Below are 26,370 nucleotides of genomic sequence, written 5' to 3' on the forward strand. Positions count from 1 at the left end.
TTTTGTATAAGGAATAATGAATTTATATGGGAATTATTTTTGTCAGCCCAGATAATGTTGCAGTAGGATAAGTAGGGTAGAGCAAAGGTGTTATAAAGTGTATGTAATGATTCCTGAGGTAGATAGGGGCGAACCTTACGGATAATACCATTATATTTAGAGACCATTTTGGATACATTGGAAGTGTGAGATTTCCATGAAACATCGTCATCAATTAATATGCCTAGAAATTTAGTTGTGTGAACTTTGTCTAAAATATGATTATCTATGAGAATTTTAATATCTTTGTTATGAATATTACTGTATTTATTTTTGAAAATCATGAAATTAGTTTTTTTGATATTTAAGGAAAGTTTATTTAGTTTAAACCAGTTCGAGATGGTTACTAGTTCATGGTTAACTAGAGTTTCAAGGGAGTTTTGATCTTTATGTGAAAAAAGAATATTGGTGTCATCGGCAAATATGACGAAGTCCGCATTGTTGGAACAAAGAGGAAGGTCATTAATATAAATTAAAAACAAAAGTGGGCCCAATATCGATCCCTGTGGTACACCACATGTGACAGATGTCATATCAGAGGAAATCTGATTGAAAACTACATATTGTTTTCTGTTATTAAGATAGCTGCGTATCCAATTATTAGCAGTGCCTCTAATACCATAGGTGTCAAGTTTATTTAAGAGAATTTCATGGTTAAGCGTATCGAAGGCTTTGCTAAGATCTAGGAAAATACCAACTGTATGGAGCCTATTATCTAGATAATTGGTAATTTTGGTGTAGAGTTCATTGATAGCCATGTAGGTGGAACGTTTTTGTCTGAAACCAAATTGTTTGGGACTAAGGATATTGTGAAATGAAATGAAGTCATAAATTCGGTTATAGGTAACCTTTTCAAGTAGTTTAGAAATAGCTGGAAGAATTGAGATGGGTCTGTAATTTGAAAAGTCATGGGAGTCCCCTGACTTGAAAATTGGAGTTACTTTGGCAATTTTAGTTTGTCAGGAACAATGCCGTTTTTGATTGAACAGTTAAAGATATGACAGAGGACCTTGCTGATATTATTAATAATTGATTTTAATAGAATAGTGCTGATGCCGTCCACACCCGAACTATGACTAGCGTTTAATTTTGCACATAATTTAGTTAGTTCATCTGGTGTTGTTGGAGATAGAAAAATGCTGTTCATTATGGAAGGCGTGGATCGAGGCTGAAAATCCCTGTCAGGAGATGGAATTTTATCAGCAAGGTTAGTTCCAATGTCGGTGAAGAACTCATTGAATTTGGTGGCAATTTCATGTGGATTAGTGATTTTGGTACCAGAGCTATCAGTGAAAAAAATCAGGGAGTTTAGAATGTTTGTTTCTTCCAAGTAGACTGTTCAAAGTAGACCACATCTTTTTCATGTTATTATTATGGAGCTCAATTTCTTTGGTGAAAAAGGATCTCTTGGCAATTCGGAGGAGGCTATTAAGGTGGTTCCTATATTTAGTATATTTAGTTTTATTATCATCAGTGGGTTTAGATATAAATTTTTTGTATAATTTATCTTTAGTTTTAATAGATTTTATCAGGCCTTTTGTGACCCATGGCTTTTTTGGATTATTACGGTTGTTAGATTTAGTGTTTTTCATAGGACAATGAATATCAAGTAAAGTAAGTAATTTATCATTAAACATATTGTAAGCTACCTCAGGGTCATCAGTATCATACACAAGATGCCAGTTAGTTAGAGAAAGGGCGTTATTGAGGCCTTTGATGTTATTAGGCTTGAGTTGCCTGACTCGTTTAACAGTTGGTTTGGGTGGCGAATTGAACCTGGCGCCCTTTGAAATAGTGAAGATTGGGAAGTGATCAGTGAGATCTGTAATAGTGATGCCAGACTTATGTTTACTTGAGACATCGTTGGTAAATATATTGTCGATTAATGAGTAAGAAATGACGCCATGCCGATTGCGAACCACACGGGTTGGACGATCAATACATGGGAAAAAATCATGCGAAAAGATCAAGTTGACAAATTGGTTGGATTTTGAGCATTGATCGTATTTTAAGAGATCGATGTTGAAATCTCCTAAAAGATAACATGTTTTCTTTTCTCTGGCGATAATGTCCAAAGTTTTAGAAAGTTGGTTCCTAAAATCGTCAAAAATCACATATTCTGGCTTGTAAATGATACCAACGATAGTGTTTTGTGACTTGTGATTTATCTCAACGAACACTGAGTCGCAATGACTACACTCAAGTTTAAGATCGTTTCTTTCGCGAAAATTTATGTTTGGGTTTATATAAAGCGACGTTCCACCACCTTGTCTTTCTGGCCTCATGCAATTTACAGATGAATAATTAGTCAAGTCGACTAAGTCGGCTTCATGTTGATCGGTAAACCATGTCTCACTAAATCCGTAAATATCAAAGTGATGATCAAAGATGGAGAGATAATTTGAAAAATCATTTGCATGTTTATTGAGGCTCCTGGTGTTAAGATGCAGGATTGAGAGGTTACTGGTGCTAAAATCGGTTGTGTCAGGCAAATCATCACCACCTAGATAATTGCAGCTATTGATTTTGTCATAGCTGAGATTCTGGGAGTCAACAAAAAATCATTATGTGAATTAAGTGAACAATTGAATGAAAATGGATCAAATTTGATATCAGGGATGAAATCGGACATAGAACATAAAACAATTAACAACAATAGCAAAAAAAAAAAGTTGTGTAAAATACAAAAATAATCACTTAGTTAAGAAGTGATCAATTCAAATTAAATAAACTTAATAAATATTGACAAGTACAGAAACCATAATAGTAGTGTTCATCAGAGCAAAACAGTTAAAGCAATTATGGAACACAAAAGAATAGTGATACATTAAAAGGCTGGTAGTCAAGTAGTCATGCATGGATCGATGGAGCGTCACAGAAGTATCGAAGGAGCAACGTAGACCAGTTCAATCGACCATGTACAACTAGTACTACTAATATAGCTGTCAGAGGAATAAGTGGTAGTAATAATGTACTTGGAGCACATCAATTAGATACTCAACCATCTAAGTACAGCAATTTGAACGCCTAAATGACATAATGTGTGAGTAACAAGATTTGTAAGCATAAGTGTTTCAAAACAAGGAAGTTACATGCAACTATTTACTAGGCAGTTTTAATAGTTGATAGAATTATGAGTAATATAGTCACGGAAGCAAGATTTGTAAGCATAAACATGGAAAAGAGTATGCCTAGTCACACTTTACGCACTGGTAATATTATCAAAGTAGAGATCAAAAGTTGGTAGAATTGAGCATCATCTAGAAATCAAGAGAGCCCAAAGCTGCACAAAAGGCAATGCATGATAACACATGTCATACATAAGTTAAAAGTAATGTAATGGAACATAGCAACCACTAGATGAAAAACCATCAAATAATAACCATGATAACAACCAGTCAGTAATATTTAGTCATAACTGAGATCAGTTAACTAAATTATAAACCATGAGTTTAGTAGGTCGGGAAATGTTTGCAATGTCAAGTGCATAATTTGAAAACCATGAAGATTTGGAGATCAAATTGCCGGAGCAAAAGTAAATCATGCATCAAACATTAGCAAACTTTGTAAGTAAGACTGATAAAATAACCCATTAGCTCGAAAAACATTTTGGATACAAATATAGAAAAATAATTTCAAAAAAATTATCAACCATAAGCTGTATAGACTGTATCGTAATGCAAGCAATGTGGAGAAGATTATTTGCAAGATTATTTGCAGGTATTAAGTGCATGATTTAAAATGAATGGAGATCAAGATACCTGAGCAAAGAGTAAATCATGCATCAAATACAGCAAATTTTAATCAAGAATAATGAAGTGACTTTAACAGACTTTAATCAGCATAACCCAATAATGTTTAGATCAATTAAAGACAACCATACAGTAAGAATCATATACTGAGATCACTTGGAATATAATATATAATGAAATTATATCAAGAAGATTATGAAAAATAATTATCAACAAATTGAGTGAAGTCAAATATAAGGTAAGATTTAAGAAAACAAACATGTGAAGTAGAACAATGTTGAAACCTTACTTGCAATGTCAAGTGCATGATTTGAAAAACCAAAGGAGCTGGAGAGCAAATTACCTGAGTAAAGAGTAGACCATGCATCAGACATTAGCAGGTATATATCAAAGAATTAATATAGCCCAATAGTTTTTTATTTTTTAATAACTACCAGTAGAAATACATGTAATCATGTACTGAGATAATTGAGATGAGACTAAGAAGATTATAACTCATAAATAACGATTGAGTAAGTCAGGTTTACTGTATAGTAAAATTAGTAATACAATCAATGTAGAGAAGATTAATTGCAAGATAATTTGCAAGTATCAAGTGCATGATTGAAAACGAAATACCCATAAGGGTTGAAGATCAAGATACCTGAGAAAAAAGCAAATCATGCATCAAACACTAGCAAGTCTTAATCAAGAACAATGGAGTGACCTTAACCGATTTTAATCAGCATGAGCCAATAATGTTTGGATCAGTTAAAAACAACCATACAGTAAGAATCATGTACTGTGATTACTTGGAATATAATATATAATGAAATAATATCAAGAAGATTATTATAAATAATCAACAACAAATTGAGTGAAGTCGAATATATGGTAAGATTTAAGAAAACAAACATGTGAAGCAGAACAATGTGGAAAGCCTACTTGCAATGTCAAGTGCATGATTTAATAAGCCAATAGGAGCTGGAGAGCAAATTACATGAGCAAATTTAGAGTAGACCATGCATCAAACATTAGCAAGTATATATTCAGAACTAATATAGCCCAATCATTTTTAGATCAAATAATAACAACCAGTCAGTAATAAGTATGTAATGAGATAATTGAGATGAGACTAATACAGAGCATAAAATAGTAGATCTACTATTTTCATGTACCGAGTAAATATATCAAGAAGATTATAACTCATAGATAACAAATTTACTGTATAGTAAAGCAAACAATGTGTAGAAGATTAATTGCAACATAATTTGCCACTACCAAGTGCATGATTAAAAATGAAAGACCCATAAAGAGTTGGAGATCAAGATACCTGAGAAAAGAGTATATCATGCATCAAATACTAGGAAGTTTTAATCAAGAATAATGGAGTGGCTTTAGCCAATAGTGTTTAGATCAATTAATAATAACCAGACAGTAACAATCATATACTGAGATCACTTAGAATATAATACATAATGAATGATATTAAGAAGATTATAGTAAATAATCAACAACAAACTGAGTGAGGTCATATGGTAAGATTTGAGGAAACAAACATGTGAAGCAGAACAATGTGGAAATCCTACTTGCAATGTCAAGTGCATGATTTGAAAAACCAAAGGAGCTGGAGAGCAAATTACCTGAGCAAAGAGTAGACCATGCATCAAACATTAGCAAGTATATATTAAAAACTAATATAGCCCAATCATTTTTAGATCAAATAATAACAACCAGTAATAATCATATACTGATATAATTAAGATGAGACTAATACAGAGTAAATATATCAAGAAGATTATAAATAATTAATAACAATTGAGTAAGTCAGGATTTATAGTAATACAATCAATGTGGAGAAGATTAATTGCAGGATAATTTGCCAGTACCAAGTGCATGATTGAAAATGAAAGACCCATAAAGAGTTGGAGATCAAGATACCTGTGAAAAGAGTAAATCATGCATCAAATACTAGCAAGTTTTAATCAAGAATAATGGAGTGGCTTTAGCCAATAGTGTTTAGATCAATTAATAATAACCAGACAGTAACAATCATATACTGAGATCACTTAGAATATAATACATAATGAATGATATTAAGAAGATTATAGTAAATAATCAACAACAAACTGAGTGAGGTCAGATATATGGTAAGATTTGAGGAAACAAACATGTGAAGTAGAAAAATGGGGAAAACATTACTTGCAGTGTCAAGTGCACAAATTGAAAAAAACATAAGGAGCTGGAGAGAACTCGTGCATCAAACACTAGCAAGTATTTATTCAAAACTATAGCCCAATAATAACAACCAGTCAGTAATAATCATGTACTGAAAATATATCAAGAAGATTATTAATCATAAATAGCAATTGAGTAAGTTATGTTTACTGTATGGTAATACATGCAATGTGGAGAAAATTGTTTGCAAGCATCAAATGCATGATTGAAAAAGAAAGACCCATAAAAGGGTTTGAGAGCAAGATATCTGAGCAAATAGTAAATCATGCATCAGATACTAGCAAGTTTTAAGCAAGAATAATGAAGTTACCCTAGCATACATGTTTAGATCAATTAGTAACAACCAGACATTAATTAATTAACAATTATATGCTGAGATTATTTTGGATCTTTCTCAACTTCCTGATATAGTGATATGATCAAGAAGATTATAGTAAATAATCAATAGCAAATTGAGTTAAGGCAGATGTGTGGTAAGATCTAAGAAAGCAAACATGTGAAGTAGAAAGGTGTGGAAACCTTAATTGCAATGTCAAGTGCATGATTTGGAAAAAAAACCATAAGGAGTTGGAGAGCAAAATACCTGAGCAAAGAGTAGATCATGCATCAAACATTAGCAAGTATTTAATCAAAGCTACTATAGCCCAATCATATTTAGATTAAATAATAACCAGTAATAATCATGTACTGAGATAACTAAGAATGATACAGAATAAATTATATCAAGAAGGTTATGAATCTCAAATGACAATTGAGTAAGTCATGTTTACTGTATGGTACATGTATAATACATACATACAATGTGGAGAGAAATTATTTGCAAGTACCAAGTGCATGTTTGAAAAAGAAAGACCCATGAAGGGTTCGAGAGCAAGATATCTGAGTAAAGGTTAAAACATGCATTAAATACTAGCAAGTTTTAATCAAGAATAATGAAGTAACTCTAACATACAGACTTTCATCAGCATAAGCCAATGAGTGTTTAGATCAATTAGTAACAGTAATAAAGATATACTGATATCACTTGGAATATAATACATACTGAATAATACCAAGAATATTATAATAAATGATCAACAAAAAGTTGAGTAAAGTCAAATATATGGTAAGATTTTTAAAGAAAACAAACATGTGAAGCAGACCAATATGGAAACACAACTTGCAATGCCAAGTGCATGATTTGAAAAAACATAAGGAGTTGAAGAGAAATTACCTGAACAAAGATCATGCATCAAACATTAGCAAGTATTTAAAACTAGAAAAGTAGGCTACTTGAGCAAGGAGTGAATTATGCACCAAACATTAGCAAGCTTGTGAACAAGACATATTATTAATCCAACGTTGGATCAATTAATTATAACCAGTGACCAATAGCAAATATCAGTTTGAGTGTAATACAAAGTTGATTATATATCCAGAAGATTCTGAAACATAAAGAGCAAATTGCGTAAGTCAGATGTACTGCAAGATTAATATAAGCAATGTTGAAAAAATTATTTGCAAATATAAAGTACATTATTTGAAAAAGAAAGACCCATAAAGAGTCGGAGAGCATAATACCTGAGCCAAAAATTGCAAAGCATTTCTCAAAGGTACTAGTAACAGTGTTGGATATGAAGAGGAAACAAATATGGTATTTGTGAAGTGACAAATTAAAGTACAAGATCAAATGTCATTAGGTCAAGAGAACAAAATCAATATTATTAACAGTTCCGAGGTGTGAGCATACAGCATGGTCGATAAGATACAACTGATAATCACTGCGCTAATGGGGATGGTGTATGGTACATGTACCATGAGAACAAAGGCACAAAGCACATGGAGCAATCCAAGGATGATCAAAAGTGCAAGAAGACATGTCTCACATACTGTATACTCATAGCTCAAAAACATAAACAAACATAATATAATATAAATAAAGCTACATGGGAAACATTTTACAAGCAAACAGAGTGACAAATAATTGGTATGTTTATACGCTTATACTTTAAAAGCGCTTAATATAACAACAGTCTGTGATACGCGGAAATTCAACGGGGAAATTCGCGAAAGTTTGGTAAACCGGTTGCTGATAATATTTAGCAAAAAGTTCACTTACATGTTATTTAAGTCGCTTTGGGAGTTGATGGTAACGCGTTTATTGCTGTTAGTGATGCAGTGAATTTTCCCATCAATAGACCAGGCAGTTTTCACATCTTCAATGGCTTTGGTAGCTTTCAACAGTGCTGCGCGTTTAGGAGTTAGATTTTCCGTTATCACGATACCTGTTTTTTTGAGCTTGCTTTTGGTTGTGAAGATCTTATTCCTGATGTTATAGCTGCAGAATTTCATGATGATCGGCCTAGGGCGCGATGGTGTGTTCTCATCGGTGTTATTAGCGCGATTTGAGCGAACAGGTCCAAGGCGATGTGTCCGGTCAAGATCTCTTTCGTCAAGTTTGATTTTGAGACGCTCACTGATGGTATCCATGACGATCTGGTCAGTAGATTCCTTTGTTTTCTCCGGGATGCCATGGAGTAACAGACAGTTTCTCCTAGAATATTGCTCCAGATTGTCGAGCTTGGTTTCTAGGCTGTCTACTTGCTTGGCTGCGTTGTTAACTTGCAGTTGCAGGTCGTCTATGGTGTCATCTTGTCTCTTGATGTCGAAAGACACCGATGCATACACATCCTGCTTCACTTCTTCAGCCATCTCATCTTTCAAGGCCTCTTTTAATTCTGACACCGTTTTGAGTAGTGGCGGTGACCCAATAATGCAGGCTGCTATCGTGTCCGCAAGATTTTGAAGAAGTTCAGGGTCTGATGTTAATATTAACTTAAGTTGGCTGGCTAGCTTAGCTTGTGGAGTGGCCGCTACCGTACCGGGTTCGGTACCATGGGCGCCATCTTGGTCAGTCAGTGATGGTTTTGAAGCTGACTTTTCTTCATTTGCCTTGTTTCCACAGCTTTATCTCCACTCATGATGTTGTCTGGTGAGAAGCTTTGATATCTAGATGTAACGATGATATCAATTTAAGCAGCCAAAGTGTAAAGTTTGAGGTTTTTAGTACTCCGTATCGGACGATCTAAAAAAACATGTCCGACACCATCAATCGATCGATATAATCTCCTTAATAATACAGCTTCATGACATGCCCCTTCTTTTAAAAGAGACTGTCAGTCTCAAACAAAATTATTTAAAAGTTCATAGTTGTTCAGCAAATGTTCATTAAAAATCATTCACTTAAAAGTTTGAAACAAAAGTCCTTTTGTTAAAATGAGCTAATGTTCAGGTATATAATAATCGAATAAGCACTCATGTTATCCACAGCTGAACTCGCGAAATGTAGAAGTTCAAACATCAATATCACATTGTCATAATATCATTTATACGCTGAAGTTCAAAAATGCTGTCCCAAATAAGTCATATTATTCAGGCCATTTTGCGATATCCATTAGGATATTAACTTTATGAAGTCACAGCTTCATTGTTGTGGTTTCATCCACCATGTCTGCATATTAGGAAATTTCATACCATCAAAGGTAGAACAGCATGTTCTTGTAGCTAACATGTACAAATGACACTATATTCTTCCAGCCAGTTCCATACAACTGACAAGCAAGGAAACGATGGTGCAAAACCATGTGCAACCGACATGTTCCATTTTATAAAGTTTATCAGTTCAAGTTCATCTGCATCACTTGTGGTAGTTGCCTGACATACTGGTATTCAGCAGCGTAGAATATCACAAGTAGAAATTCACAAGTTCCTCGTAAAGGGTTGCTGACTTCAAATAAAACACATTGGTTATTCGCGATGAGTGCATAATAGGAATAAACATTAGCGAAAATTTTGCCCGGTATTCAGGCTGTGTTGGCTTGCTTTACTCTATTTACAAACATTATAATGGCATGCATAACTAATTCTACTGAGATACAAGTAAAAAGTACAAAAAAATGAAAACAACTTTTGTATGCTATAAGCATTAATTTTGTTTGTTTGTTTAGACTCTGCTAAGGGCATCAGCATTTCCATTGATATTGCCCTTTCTATACATAATTTGAAACTCATAGGGCTGCAGGGCCAGAAACCATCTCATGAGGCGGTTATTTGACGATTTGAATCTGTCTAGCCACTGCAGGACTTATGGTCGGTCATGACAATGAATTGCCTCCCAAACAAATAATACTGCAGTTTGTTTATGGCCCACACTATGGCCAGGCATTCTTTTTCAGCCACAGAGTAGTTTTCCTCCCTTGGGAGCATTTTTCTGCTCAAGTAGACAATGGGGTGTTCTGAGTCACCATGAAATTGTGTTAAGACAGCTCCCAAGCCAAATTGGGATGCGTCAGTTTGCAGGTAAAATACCTTCTCAAAATCGGGGACCCGCAAAATGGGTTCACTAATAAGACAATCTTTGAGTTTGTCAAATGCCTCCTGACATGCCTCTGACCATATCACAGTATTGGACATACTTTTACGTGTCAAGTTAGTAAGAGGGTAGGCAATTGTAGCATAATTGGGGACAAATTTCCTATAGTACCCAGTGAGTCCCAAAAATGCCCGCACTTGTTTCTTGGTCATGGGAATAGGTAGATCCTTGACTGCCTGAATTTTGTCCTGTTTTGGGGACACTTGACCATCACCAATTATATGTCCTAGATAGGATACGTGAGTTCGCCCAAATTTACACTTTTTTTCGGTTTGACCGTGAGGCCAGCACCCTCAAGTCGGTCAAGTATAGTCTGAACATGAGTCAGGTGGTCTTGCCATGTGTCGGAAAATATACATATATCGTCAATATAGGCTTTCGCAAATTGTTCACAACCTTGTAGGACCTTATCCATGAGGCGTTGGAAGGTGCTACTGCTATTTTGTAAACCAAAAGGAAGAACTTTGTAACAAAACTGGCCGAAAGAGCACACAAACGCTGACTTTGCCTGGGACGCAGGGGACAGAGGTACCTGATAAAATCCCTTAGTTAAGTCCAAAGTAGAGATAAATTTGGCATTTGCAACTTCGTCCAAAATCTCATCTATCCGAGGCATCCTGTATGGGTCAAAATCGCAAGATTTGTTCAAAGTCCGAAAATCTGTCGTTAGCCTAATATCACCACCAGGTTTGGCAACAACTACAATAGGCGATGCATACGCACTAGTGGTTGGCTCTATGATGCTGAGCTGGAGCATATTGTTTATCTCAGCTCTGACTTTACCCTTCAGCGCATGCGGCGTACGATATGCGCGCTGCCTGACAGGGATATCGCTTGTTGTCTTAATTTCATGTTCGACCAGGTGCGTTTTACCTGGCACATCAGAAAACACAGTAGTGTGCGCTTCTAAAATATCGCTAAGTTTTTGGCGCTGTTCATTTGTTAAATCATCAGCCATGTGCACATCATGCCAGGACTGTGTTTGTCTATAAATAGGTCCTATATCATCATGCTGCCCATTACCAAAAATATCCTCATCATGCCCCTCATCATCAATGGTGCTGCCAATATCATGGACCACCCCTGTGACGTACATACATTGAGATATCCGCTTGGCATCAGCACGATGAAAGTATTTTTTACATAAGTTGATATGAAATACTCTAGTGGACTTACCTTTGTCTGGTAGTTCTACCTCATAGTTAACTTTGTCTAGTTTTTGGGTCACCATATATGGGCCTTGCCATTTGTTGTCTAGCTTGCTTGGACCTTCAGGCAAGAAGACGAGAATCTTGTCCCCAGGGCTAAATTCTCTTTCGTAAGCATTTTTGTCATAATTTAGTTTCATTTGTCTCTGATTGGTTCTTGTATTCTCATTTGCCTCATAAATCAGATTATTTATGCGTTTACGCATTTCAAGGAGATCTGAGACCACTTCATTTTCCTCCAAATTAGGAGATATCCAATTTTGTTTAAGAATGCTAAGGGGCCCTCTGATGGGTCGACCGTATAGCAATTCAAATGGAGAGTACCCCGTGGTTTGGCAGGGCACTTCCCTATACGCAAATAGGAAGTACGGTATGTATTCATCCCAGTATTTCTGTTGCTCTGTAGTCAATGATTTGAGCATATTCTTTAAAGTACCATGAAATCTCTCAGTCATCCCATTGGTCTGCTGATGACGGACTGAAGCCTTGAGCTGTGTTATGCATAACTTTGTACAAAGGGATACCATGACTTTGGACATGAAGTTTGTGCCCTGGTCATGTACAATTTCGTGAGGTATACCCACCCTAGCAAAAACAGTTATCAACGCATCCACAACGGTGTCCGCCCTAATATTTGTGAGAGGGACTGCTTCAGGGTACCTAGTAGTATAATCACAGATAGTCAAAAGATACATATTCCTCTTTCGTGATCTCTCAAATGGACCAACAATGTCAATACCAATCCGCTTAAACGGGACATCAATCACTGGCATAGGCAACAGGGGAGCTTTTCGTGTTTGCTTACCTTTATCCAGTCTCTGACACACATCACATGTTCTACAATACCTTTGAATGTCCTGGAAAACACCAGGCCAGTAGAAATGAGCAAGTACTCTATCCTTAGTCTTTTGAACACCCATATGCCCAGCATTGTCATGTGCCATCTCCATGATTTTTACCCGATACTGTTTAGGGACAACTACTTGCTCTACCCGCTGCCGTCGGACTGCCCTACGCTTGTCGGTCTGAGCACGCTCCCACTTTCTCATCAATAACCCATCCTTTTGAAAAAAACATACTCTCTGTTTTTCCATATCCAAAATTGGCAGCACCCGCTGCCTGACACTTTCCAAAGTAGTATCCTCAGCTTGCTGCTGACACAAAGTGTCCCTCCCGACAGACAAACCGTTACCTGAGGACACCTGAGACATATCCGATCCATCCCTCTTACCTGGGACCACCTGCATCACCTGATCAGCCAGGTGTGCCTGCAACTCTAACTCACCTTGGACAAAATCGTCCAGTTCCTGTTTGGCCTGGGCCCTTGTCACAACACACACACTTCGTTTTAATACCTCACCACAAGTTGGGTCCAGGTCATGACCTAATAATACATCTTTATCTAGGTCCTCAACTACACCAATTGGAACAATCCCTGAAAGTACACAACACTCTATGTGGACCATAGCCACAGGAAGCTCCACTTCACCCCCAATACCGCTTACCTTTGTAGTTATACCATCTAAATAACAGTCTTGGGTGATTAAGGCAGCATTTACCACTGATTGGGTGCATGCCGAATCTCGAAGTATACGCACAGCTTTCCCTTGTAGAAAACCATCAACTTTACACTTTTCCAGTCTGGCTTCTAGTTCTTTATCACTAACATGACTAACTAAGTCACTTACCTTTACTCCAGGGAGAACTTGGCAGTTATACGCTTTCTTCACGTTTGGACCACCCTTACTTTTACTCCCATTTAAACTTGAACTATGCCCATCCACACGTCCCTCCTTTTTTGGACAATGTGGTGCTATGTGGCCCACCTGTCCACATGCATAACATGTTTTCGTTTCACTATGAAACGTATTTTCTTTTTGTTTACATTCCCGACCGATGTGCCCAGGCTGTTGGCACCTGAAACATACCTTATCGGTCTTTCCATCTTGCCCTGACGGTGCACGAAATGGGCTGCTCTTGGCACTGCTGTGCTGAACCCGCCCCTTAAAGTCATTTTTCCGCTTCCAGTACTCCGTACCACCACGGTGGAGCACATACGCATCCGCTTCGCGAGCTAACGCAGCACTTTCTTTCAAATTGCGATCGCGCAAGTAGACAGCCATGTCGCGCGGCAATTTGCCGAGCACTTGTTCAATAAGTAATAAGTCTTGGATATCTCTAGCGCTTGCATCACCATCGCCTTTCATCGAAATGTCCGAATATTGGAGCCATTTTTCTAAGAAATATTTAACATCATTCATAAACTCGGTTACTGTCTGATTTGGCTTACGTTCTGTGCTACGGAATTTGACTCTGTACGTTTCCGCGCTGATTTGATATTTAGCGAGAATCGCTGCTTTAAGTGCGTCATAGTTGCGCGAGTCGGTGATTGACATATTTGCATAGGCTTCTTTGGCCTTACCTGAAAGAGCAGGCACCAGAAAAGTGGCCCACTTACTTTTGTCCCACCCATTAGCCTCGGCCAATAACTCATACGCACGTAAATACACATCAATGTCCTCGTTGTCTTTTAAACGAGGTACGCGGATTTTATCAGGCAATACTTTGTCCGCTGATACAGGAGCAGGGGTTTGCAGCTTTTGAAGCGCAACATCTTTTTCCCATTGCAAACGCGCAAGCTCAATTTCCTTGTGAGATTCAACCTTTTTTTTATCGATTAAGTATGACACCCACATGTCTTTGGGGAGACCTGGGGGTATACCAGGGGATATGTAATGTCAGAGTGATTGTCATTGCTAGCCCCAGTGTCAGAAGCATTATCTGTATTTGTATCGGCACTATTTTGGGAAGCCATACTGGAATCGGGCTGACCCTTATTTTTACTTTTGTTAGGCATGATATTTAAAAGAAAAACCAACAAAAAAGTACAGGGACACTTTAAAAAAAAGGCAAACTCACTATCCTATCATCAGTCAGTCACTCGCAACCATTTGACTGCAAACATTTTGCATCACACTTACATCAGAATATAATCACTGTACACACTGATACACCCACATACACAAACAATTGGGGAAATTGAACTAAATAAAAACAAGATGTCCAACTTCCTGAACCCCAAATATTTAAAAAGAAATTAATAATGATTTTGGTATGCAGGCCAAATTTTCAAGAAAGCTCCATACTCTTATGTCCAAACTTTGGGTCTCAAACATTAACAAATTGATAGAATTTATCTGAATCAACCTGCCCAAAGATTTGATAAAATACTATACTTTTGGACCTTACAAATGAAAAATTGAATCGAGATTGATGCCTTAATTACCATGCACAAACATTTTATAAAATACTAAACTGTATCTCAAACATTAAAATTTAAGATAATAATTTCTATGATATATGCAAGCCAACACACAAACCTGATACATGCTGATTGTTGATTAAGTTCTTTGCAAATTCAAATCCATGAAGAAAACATTGGTTCAGTGTCATCCTTCTTAAAACATCCAGACAAAAAATGTATAATTTATGTTCAAGTTGTTAGCACTGCTGGCTGCTCACAAAAGTTAATTCATTGTTGAAATCAGTTGCCATACATTTTGTACCACTGCACAAAGTTGAGTTCTGTATCTTCTGCATATGAGATGCTATGATCATCCGAATCACGTTTACACAGTTTTTGATTCATATCTGCAGTTCAAAACACACACCTATGGCGTTCCATTTTCCATCTAAAAAAAATTTCCGCTGCCACCATGTTATGAAGTTGAAGGGTGTATAGTTAGTAGTTAGTGATTTAGCAGACACATAGACGCACTGTATTATAATTATGTAAAATATCCATCAGTTCTTTTCTTAGTATTAAAGAATCCACAGTTGATACAATGTCTAGTCTACAATCATATTAATGAGAAGCATGTTCTCCTTCCAACACCCAAACTCCAATTGATCTCTCTCTCTTCTCATTCTCCCTCCTCTGGCCACATCCAAACATCACACCACTCCTCACACCTGTTCCTCTCACTCACCCTAATCCTCCATTCATGGTCAAGCTAACTTTCTACCAATCACAGGCTCCCACACTTCCTTCCTGTTGACCACCTGTCTCTCATGCTGGTCACATGCAAACGACATTGAACATTTCCACAATGGTCAGCAATTTTGTAATTTCGCAACTTATACACTAATTTCACAATCTCACATACACACATTAATAATACAGCTTCATGACATATTCCAATGCACATTTTGCTTCACCGGGCCGTCCTGCTTGGTCGCAGTTGCAAGAGGGGTGTCACTAATTAGGTACCGTACAAATTTAGTACTGTATTTCAATCAAGTATGGTTTATTCTATACATGTCAAACATCATATCATTATCATAGTCCTTATTATAACGGTGGACCGCCTTGATGAGTAAATGATAGCAAACCAGTACCCCCAATCGACTGCAAAATTTACAAAATCCCATGGGAAAATTGCCAAAAAACGTCTTGTGCCCTTCCACCACCAGACCCGGTGCCCCCAAGCATGGTCGGTCCCCAAGGCCCGTAAGCAGGATTTCAATGAGAGGGGGTTCTGATTTTGAAAAGGTGGACTTTTTTCCAAGGAGGGGGGCGATTTTATTGTCCAAAAAACGTAAAAATCTGAAATTCTGACATTTTGCGTACGGGCCTGGGTGACCCCACCCCATCGCCCCCTACCCCACGTCGGATGACCCACGCTACGCCACTGCCGGACTCCTGCGGCAGCGAGTAGGCCTATAGGCCTATATAGAGTGGAAACCAAATGCAAAATGCTCGAACCCGGTACCCATGCAATTATGCAATCGAGGACATTACGGCTAACCCGCCGCGCGCTGAATGCTCGTAATGAATCGTGGAATAGGCCTACAATCCTAATTTATCAACTCGGGATGCATCATACAGATCTTATTCAATTCTATTGGTTATCAGCTCAACACGTTGTGACATTATCACAACGCGTGTGTATACAACAACGCCTCTGTGCAAAATCTAATAGGCCTATCTGAACTCGTAAAAGAGTTTTTCTAACGGAAAGTTACGAAAGGCTGCAAAATTGGTGGGATGGTGTAACTTGATGGAACTGAGAGTTTTGAGGGAAAACAAATATGACGCGACTACCGTTTTTAGATCACTAAAAACCTGCTTGCAAGGTTTAAAATGACGCGAAACAACAATTTGCTAAAATTGAAGTTTAGAAAATACTGAATATGCAAATTAGTCGTTAGAAATCCAAATTGAATTTGCAACAATACAAAAGATAAATAAAAACATATTTTTCTTAAATAAAATAGCTTTATTAACCAGTTTATACTACAAATTTGTCACAATTGCCTCTAAAAACAATAAATTACAAAGAAATTGCATGTATTAGGAAAATATAGAAAATATTACAAGTAATTTCAATTTATATTGTCCACGTCTGTGTCTATGAATATGAATCATAAAATGAGTACCGAATGTCCAATTTCTTTCAAATAAAAGCAAATTGAAGCTGAAATTTCAAAGAAATTAAATATGAGAAAATCCTAAAATGAGTTAAATTCTAAATTGTCCCCTTAAAAAAGACATGTTATCATTGGAGTCCTTGAAACAAGACATTGAGCTAAAAAAAAAGCACAACCAGGATAGAGTGACCATTTAATAAAGGGTCTAATATATGGTTTAAATCAACAAACAGCACACAAACAAACACTTTGACCACAATGGCTTGCCATATTCGGTCGGTTTGCAGCTGGGCGTATGGAGGAGTCGAGGCATAGATGTTTTCCCATGCACGTATACCATCACTTGCAGCTAGCGACCGCAGGCTGGCTACCGGGCAGGGGCAGGCGACTCGCCATTCCGAATTCTTGTTGGTTCTATTGTTCATGTTGATTGCCCTGTTTAATTGTCAAAAATTAATTAGATCCGAACTGTACATCCAGGATAAATATTTTACACTGCTGAATTAGACCTAAATTAGGCCTATGTTTTAATTTGATTTCAGAAATGGTAAATATACGAATAGAAGTTGCAAATTCACGAATATAAATTACTTCATAGACCTGTACAGTCTTCGCTTTTGTGAATGCTACCGGTATTTAGCCTACTTTTTATAATTATCTTTTACGATATTATAATAATCTTATAGGCCTATGTGGATTCCCCTTTTGCACCACCACATCACGTTTTGGTGTTTCATGTGAAATAAATATAATAAAGTAAACCAATTGACAGATAAAATGGAATGCATAGGCAAAAAAAATCAATATTCAAATGTCTTTTTTTATATTAAATTAAAATATGCGCAGTGTTGTTCAGTCTGCCGTCCCGTGCCCCGGTCATTAATGTCCCATTTTCCTGCTACGGGACGAGATGTCATGTGTCCCGCTGTCTCATACCCGCATGCCGTTGCCCCCTCATGTCTGCTCAAGTTCCATTCAAAACGTAGCATCCCCTATCCCCTATAACCAAAAAAATCGGATTCCCCGCCAGGGCGTAGCCAGCTTTCTTGGTCAGGGGGGCAAAATTAAATTTTGGGGCACAGACGAAAAAATTGCAGTTGCATCATACAATACTTAGAGAGTGTATGTCTTCGAGCTTCCCGAAAAGGGCCTTATTGGGATGATGTGCGCGCGTAGCGCGAAAAAAAATGGTATTTTACACTATTTTCGCCCATTATCCGGCTAAAAAGGGCTTTATTGTTACAATGTGCGCGCGTAGCGCGGACAAATTTTGTATTTAACACTATTTTGGGCCTGAATTTTGCTAGAAAAGGGGCTCCTTGCCCTTTTCTTTTCCTTTGTCCTCCTGATTTTCTCTTTCATTTTTTTGTCAGAGGGGCACTTTTCTTTCATTTTTTGTCAGGGGGGGCACTCTGCCCCACCTGCCCCCCCGCTGGCTACGCTACTGTTCCCCGCCCACCCAGACTTCCCCCTCATATTGACCGGTCCTTTAGTGCGGTATTTCATATGTATACGCGTACAGCGTTCAGTGAGAGACTAGTCAGTCTTTTACAGTAACCAGGTAACCATTTAGTAATCAGTTACTGAACGATCAGCAATCAGTGGTCAGTGACTGAACAATCAGTAATCAGCTCCTGATCAATCAGTAAGCAGGTAACCATTCAGTAATCAGCAACTGGTCAATCAGCAATCAGTAGTCAGTGATCAGTAATCAGTGATCAGTAATCAGCAATCAGTGATCAGTAATCAGCAATCAGTGATCAGTCTTTTATACCTGCCGTCTCACACACATAACAAAATGCACTACGATCAAATAGGTTGATGACAACATTTGATTGAATGGACTGCACTGCGCTATGATTACGGGGAAGAAACCGGTTCAAATCCTTTGTTTGGAGCCAATCGATAAACGCAAGGCCTCTATAGCTATCATTGAATACTGGCTAGGATTCCACAACACAATGAGAACATAAGGCGCTTTGGAAGGCACACAATACCTCAACAGCTTTCCATATTATGTGCACTCAACAACTATTCAGTATCGAAGCCCGGTATCGAAGTTACGTAATGTTACTATGTCAACGGGATCACGCGCTTAAGTAATGAACCACGATCGAAACAATCAGTACACAAAAAAGGCATACCAAAATAGCGTGATCGTAATGATCGCCATACAAACAGTGCTTGATTCCGATACCATCACGGAGTTACGTAACTACTTCGTGGTCTGATAGTTATATGATTAATGGTCTGATCTACTTGGGTTCGATCCTTTTAAGAAAAGAAAAAATAGCTGATCATTGATAATGCATAAATGAATAAAGTAATGTAGTTACACAATTTGAAACATTGAGGCCGTTCTATTTTCCAAAGGTCATTTAACTGTTAAATGTAGTGGAATATATCACGCATTGATAGGTAGCAGGTGGAGCAAATTTTGTCAGCGGTTTTATTGTCGTTTGTTCGCAGTGCCTATTTATCTAAAAAAAAATAAGAAAATTAAATTTAAATTTACATTTAAAAAAAAAATCACAATATTCGTTCGTAAAATGGGGACACAATCCAAAAACATTTCTTGACCCTTCTTCACATAAAAGTGGGGGCAGAAATCAAGATTCGAACAAGTACCATTCACCATTCAAGGCTCACCCTCTACCGACTGAGCTAACGGGCCAGACAATAGAAGGGTGTCATTTTGAACTGATGAATATTAAAAAAATATGATGAAATTACAATGTTATAAAAAGATTTACCAAAATGAGTTAGGTATAACGTATGAATCGATTTACAAAGTAAGTCCAATGGCACTTTGAGAAAGAATACCTGAAGAAACCCCAAAACATTTGCTGCTCTAGCAACTAACCTAGTGACCTAAAGTATTGGGTCATGTCACGATATTTTTTTCTGAGGCATATGTCCAGGTTGCTCAATTTAACATACACGTATCCTTAATGCTGTTGCGATTTTACAAGGATGGCGCTCTCACATTTCTAAGAATCCAAAAGCGCCATTAGGCGAACGTTTACGGTATGTCTTTTCAATGTGCTTCATTAATTATCTTTCTTAAAGTTCAGTCCTCCAGTGCAAATGTCAAAATACAATGAATAGAAATGTTAAAAGTTCGTCAAACATTATTAAATTATTCTCTTTTGAAGTCGACTTTCGTAACTGGTGGATGGAATATAATAAAATAAGCTAGTTAATCTCGGAAGCTGTGACCGGGGCTGTGACACAGAACATGAGAAAAATACTTGTCTGAAACATTTCCTGCAAGTTTTATGAGAATGTATCGTTTTTAATTACGAAAGCTACTTAATAAGCGCATTTGATGACGACACAGAGTATGAGCAATACTGATTCCCACCACGACCTACATACCTACTTTGATGATAATTGGTTGTTGTTTTCTACGAAAAGATACCATACTCTATTATCCAATAAAAACAAAATATGCAAATGAGCTACTTAATATGCGCATTCGATGACGACACCGAGTATGGGCAATACTTGCTCCCAACACTATCTACATATCAAGTTTCATTTGACATTTTTTTATATTTAACAGTCCTCGAAGTAAACTTAATAAATCTAATGATATGTATTTTTAAAAAGACCTAAAAGTTTTAGGGGAAATTGTGTATCTTCAATGCGAAAGGTCAAAATTCAAAAGATGGACAGCTTTTCCTTCCAGCTACATAAACTTTATGTACATATCATTAGATTTATGAAATTTACTTCGAGGACTGTTAAATGTCAAAAATATCAATTTTTAATAATTTAATAATTTGCCATATATTTTGTATTATATCGCGAATTTAAAAATTATAATTATTTGATATCAGAAGGACATTCCTCATATCAGAATGCAGTAGGTATCAGTAGGTAAAGTAGTCAAGTGCCATTTTGACGAAATTCATATATTGGCAGGTTATAAGTCACTAGGGTCAAACATTTTTTTCTGAATATTTGAGTCGATTTAACCCCCTCCAAGTATGGGTCACGTGTGGGGTCAAGCGGGTTCAAAATTTCAAAAAGGTCCGATTTGTTTTAAATTACTTGTTAGGGTACAAGGATTATAAAACTATATGGTTTGCCATATCGGATGTGCTTAATTTAGCAGTTGTAGTTAAAGGTCAAACGAGGTCAAATTTTCAACAACATCCGATTTGCATAAATGATACACCAAATTGTTCCTCTGAATATTGGCATTATAAAAATGTATACTTTTCACTATTATTAAGCTTCAATTTTGTTTAAATCTGACCCATGCTTTCAGTGGAAAAAGTAGTCAAGTACAAAATATTGATTCTTGATTATAGAAAATCAATTAATGACAAATCGTTGATTAATAGCACATTAAGGGGGTACTACACCCCTTCCCAATTTTGTGCATATTTTTGCATTTTTCTCAAAAATTATAGCGTATTGGTGACAAGTAAGATATGTATATTATAGGGGCAAGGACTACAACTACTGCACTGGAAATTTTATTTCAACACGGACAACAATTGTGGAGTTACACTAGTTACAGTCAGAATGAGGGAAAACCACTATTTGATCAATAAATCAATAACTACTTGCCTTGAGTTGCTGAATTTTCAGTGCAACAGTTGTAGTCCTTGCCCCTATAATATACATATCTTACTTGTCACCAATGCGCTATAATTTTTGAGAAAAATGCAAAAATAGGCACAAAATTGGCCAGGGGTGTAGTACCCCTTAAGTACAATATTCAATTCATTACAGCAAGTTTTATACCAAAATAACTACGTTTGTGATCAATAGAAAAAATTCATAACTTTTATGACCCATTTTTCTCAAAACTGTTATTTTGGCACTTAATTGTCCATGCCAGAGAGATGCAGGCAATATGACAAAATCTGGGAACATGAAGGTTGGCCAAATCGGTTCATACTTTGTAAGATTGATGTACTGGATGACATATTTTCACATGCCAGACTAGACCCACCTGACCCCCCTGGGTAGGGAGATATGGGTACCCCTAATTTGGGGCTTTTGACACACGAAAATTGCTGTGACAACAGTTGAAAAATGGCAAAGTTTATGAAGTTATTTTTCTATCAGCAACTTCTCGATTGGATTTTATTTTGAAATATTTGTCAAGAGCATAGTTTATTTGTAATATAGAACTTGAAATTGCAATGATTGGGGTCTTGGGTTTTCAGGAGGGGGTCATCAATGTTACCCCTCTTTAGCATTTTTAAAAATGTAAAAAAGGGCAATTTTAAAGCCCTTTTATAAAAATATACATCTTAAATATTGATTTTTTTAATGTCAACATTTTGAGGCTATATTGGTCTACTCCAAACAATAAATGGTAGATTTGGGCGGTGTAACAAATTTGCATAAAATTGGTGTTTCTAGACAGTATTTTCGCCTAATAAATTTCTTGAAAATGATATTGTGAGTATAAACATTGGAGGAAACTGAATGTGACAATTCTATTTTTAGTCTTAAAATGCCTAAAATGTTTTCATATGGTGACATTGTTTTAGAATTTTCTATACAGAATCAGGTCAAGTCTGCAGAAGTGTTTCTAAACACAAAATAATTCATATTTAGCTATCCGAGTAAAACGCAAAACAGAAATACTGAATACAAGACTACCTTGTAAAAGTGTGATAAACCATGATGAACAAAATATCAATATAAATGTAGGTCCATTATGTAGGCCTATTGTGTCTGCATTTTTAAATTATATCATATATATTGTTTTTATATATTAATAAAAATTATGCCTAAAAGCCCTCAATGTTATGAGTAAGAAATTGCACATTGAAAATGGAGGGGGAGGTTGTTCAGTTCCCCCGAATGAATTAGGAGTGTAAGGTGCGGGCGAAATCAGTAATTTCGGGGGAAATTACTGATTTCCCCCCGAATGACCAACAAAAGTGGGAGACCGTGGCCCCTGCCCCCCCTTGCGCACGCCACTGGAACTAGGATATTAGTTGGCTACTAGCTAATAACTAACATAAATCACAAGGAGTTTTATAAAGGAGTAAGTTAATCAGTACAAATAAATTGGATCACAGTTTACATTCACAAATAATTATTCTAGAAACACTATGCTGCAAGTGCCCAAGAATCTTAGCCATAAGATGTGGCTCCAGTAGGCCTAGCTAAATTATGATCTTCAATTTCATGCTATACTGCATGCTTGAACTGCAACTGCCTTATAAATACTGAAGTATTAACTAAATCAAGCCAGGATTTTTATTCAATTGTTGTTATTTTTAATTGATACCAATGAATGCGGACCCGGGAAGAAACATGGTACATCTCTTGTTAGTAAGCCCGTTATTCTCTGCATTTCTGCTAGCGCCTATCATACTATTGCCGGTACTTTACATAGTCGGGTTCATTAAGGCCAAGTAAAATAAAAAACATGTTTCACGTCCGAATTTTTGAAAAAGTGACAGATTTCCATTTGAGATACCCAAATATTGCGAGTATCCTGCTTTATCCTGCTATATTATCTATAGGCTGATTGTGATATTTTAAAACAAAGTAAATAAGTGCACATCCAATCTACGTTGTGACAATTTGTAGATGGCTTAGAGGAATGGAACTTTACACTTTCAACTCCAAACAAGATCTTCAGATGTCAAGTCAACTTGAAAATAATGTTGACACTTGTTGCTGAAGCAAATGAACCGCACAATCTACATAAGAATATTTTTCTTATGATACTATTCTTGCATACATGCTCATTTGATTTTAGTATACGTGCAACATGGCATTATGCATGAAAGACACACGATATATTTCAGCTTTTTGATGGTTTAATCAAATGTTCTTTAATAGTCTTCAGTATTTGATTAAAATACGATAATTTTGTTTTACTCATTTTGGAGGGAATAAGATATAGAAATATCTCCATTTTAAAGTTTAGTATTTTTCCATTTATTATCAGCTAGGTAAGTTTAGTCAACTTTATAATGAAGAAATGCTTTAAAAGACACATGCTTCTTTAACGGAGATTTTCAGTTTCGTGTATAGAAACACTGAATTAAACCAAGCAACACTGTCCAAAGATAATCTGCTTTGTTTCCCACAGTCTAGGCTTACAGCGTAAGGTTGGTTCATTTGGAGGAAGATGAAAGCAAAACAAAATTTGGATGCATATTCTATATGCTTGTGAATTAAGGGCTGGGGTATGAACGTTTGGACAGTATTTATTGTGGGACATTAGAGCACATCAGACATATCGAATTGCATTCTGAATACGAAGAATGTCATTCTGATATCAAATAATTTTGATTTTTGAAATTCGCAATTTAATACACATTTTATGGCAAATGATTACAAATTGATATTTTTTATATAAACAGTACTTGAAGTAAACTTTATAAATCTGATGATTTATACTTAAAGTGTATGTAGGTGGGATGAAAAGCCGACGATCAATTGAAAATTTTGACCTTTCGTATTGAAGATATGGATTTTTTTCCCAAAACACCAAAAAAAATTAGGTCTTTTTGGAAAAAATCCATATCTTCAATATGAAAGGTCAAAATTTTCAATTGACCGTCGGCTTTTCCTCCATGCTACATACACTTTCAGAATATGTCATTAGATTTATATAATTTACTTCGAGGACTGTTATATATCAAAAGTTTGAAAAATATCAAATTTTTATAATTTGTCATAAAATTTTATTATATTGTGATTTTCAAAAATGAAAATTATTTGATATCAGAAAGACATGCTTCGTATTCAGAATGCAATTCGATAGGTCTGAGGTGCTCTCATGTCCCACAAAAATACTGTCGAAACGCAATAAACGCTCATTTTAGATCCCTTAATTTAATGAAAATTTTAAAGAAGTTCTGAGGGAGGACAAATGATAGGGGTTGCTTGAACTATTATTTGTTAACTATAATGTTCACTAGAATGAGGTATAATGAGGTAATACTTTTTGTATTACAATTATATTGTACTAGATTTCGCGGTTCTCGGGTCGGGCGGTTCTCGTGATAGGCCTATACCCGTCCTGCCCTGACCTATTAAACGAATACCGTATGAAATGCGTATCTCAATGATCAAGATCAAACTTGACACAACAACTCTCTTTGTTTTGTAGCTGTGATGCTTAGGCCTACTTCGGTAGTTAGGTAGGCCTACCTATAATCTGGAAATCTATCATTCGCTTCTTCCAAGCCCTGTCCTGCTACCACATTGTAGGCCATACTAAAGTAATGAAATCAATCGGGAGAAATAGGCCTATTGGTCCGATGAGATGCACCTGTTAGTGTTACTGTTAGTCACACTGTAATGCTTTCCGATGCGCGCACTGTACTCCGCGCCCATTGATACTCCGCGATAGCACCGTATGCGATAGCACACCGCGAGAACGCGAACCGCGGGCACGCGAACGCGATAGCGCGCGGACGGACGGACGGACGGACGGACGGACGGACGGACGGACACTCTGTAAATAGTATTATGATATTACAATCGTTCAAAACAAAGCAAATAAGGGCATGGTATACGTTGTGACAATTTGAGAAGGCTCTGATCGTTATGAAAATTTCCAAAAGCAGTGTGAAAAAAACATGGATCTTATTGTAGTGATTCCTCAAAGCAATGTAAACATCACTTTCAGTTCCATACAATTTCTTATGTGTAAGCTTGAATATCATTTTGACACTTGCCTGTCCTCAGCTGTAGTACAATTAGGCGTCGAAAAGAACGGTAAGATGCAAAGTGTTATCATGATTATGCACTAATAAACAACTGAATTGCTAGGTCTATAATAACTCATATTTATATGTTAATGCTAAATAATGTTGTATGATCATGATTTAAATCCCAAGGGAGTGCTGCTTACCAAATAATTGTTGATTTATTACTTTTGTTTGAATCTGTTCATAAACGGTTTGTTCAATCAAACTGTTCTTTAAAAACCTTAAAATTCCTGAGTGTTTGACCAAGTATTTTAGGTTTTTCTCATTTTAGGTCGAATAAAATCTAGAAACACTTAAATCTTAGTAACATTTTGCTTTTGTTATCTATGTTATTAAAGTTTAAAACCTTACTCAACTTAATAACCAGCTCTAAATAAAGTATGTAGTTGAAATAATCACGTATTGCATTAATATTACAATATTTTCAGCTTTGTAATATTGGTTAAATACCATATAGAAACACTGTATTTTCTGAAAAATGCAACACCGCCCCAAGATATTCTAATTTGTTTCCCACAGCCACATGTTGGGTCACTCTAATGACACAAAAAAAAATTCAAAATTTTGATGTATATTTTTTATTTGCATTTGAATTCATCGACTAA

At 36.4% G+C, this 26,370-nt stretch overlaps 1 protein-coding gene across 1 annotated transcript; it reads right to left on the minus strand.

Annotated features, from left to right (window-relative positions):
* Positions 1–10,645: 10,645 nt before the first annotated feature.
* On the minus strand, positions 10,646–14,323 carry LOC140160074 (uncharacterized). The gene has a single exon (XM_072183344.1). It carries the CDS (start codon positions 14,321–14,323, stop codon positions 10,646–10,648), a length of 3,678 nt encoding a protein of 1,225 aa, XP_072039445.1.
* Positions 14,324–26,370: the final 12,047 nt, after the last annotated feature.

This window comes from Amphiura filiformis, chromosome 9 (assembly GCF_039555335.1).
Source record: "Amphiura filiformis chromosome 9, Afil_fr2py, whole genome shotgun sequence".
NCBI lineage: Eukaryota > Metazoa > Echinodermata > Ophiuroidea > Amphilepidida > Amphiuridae > Amphiura > Amphiura filiformis.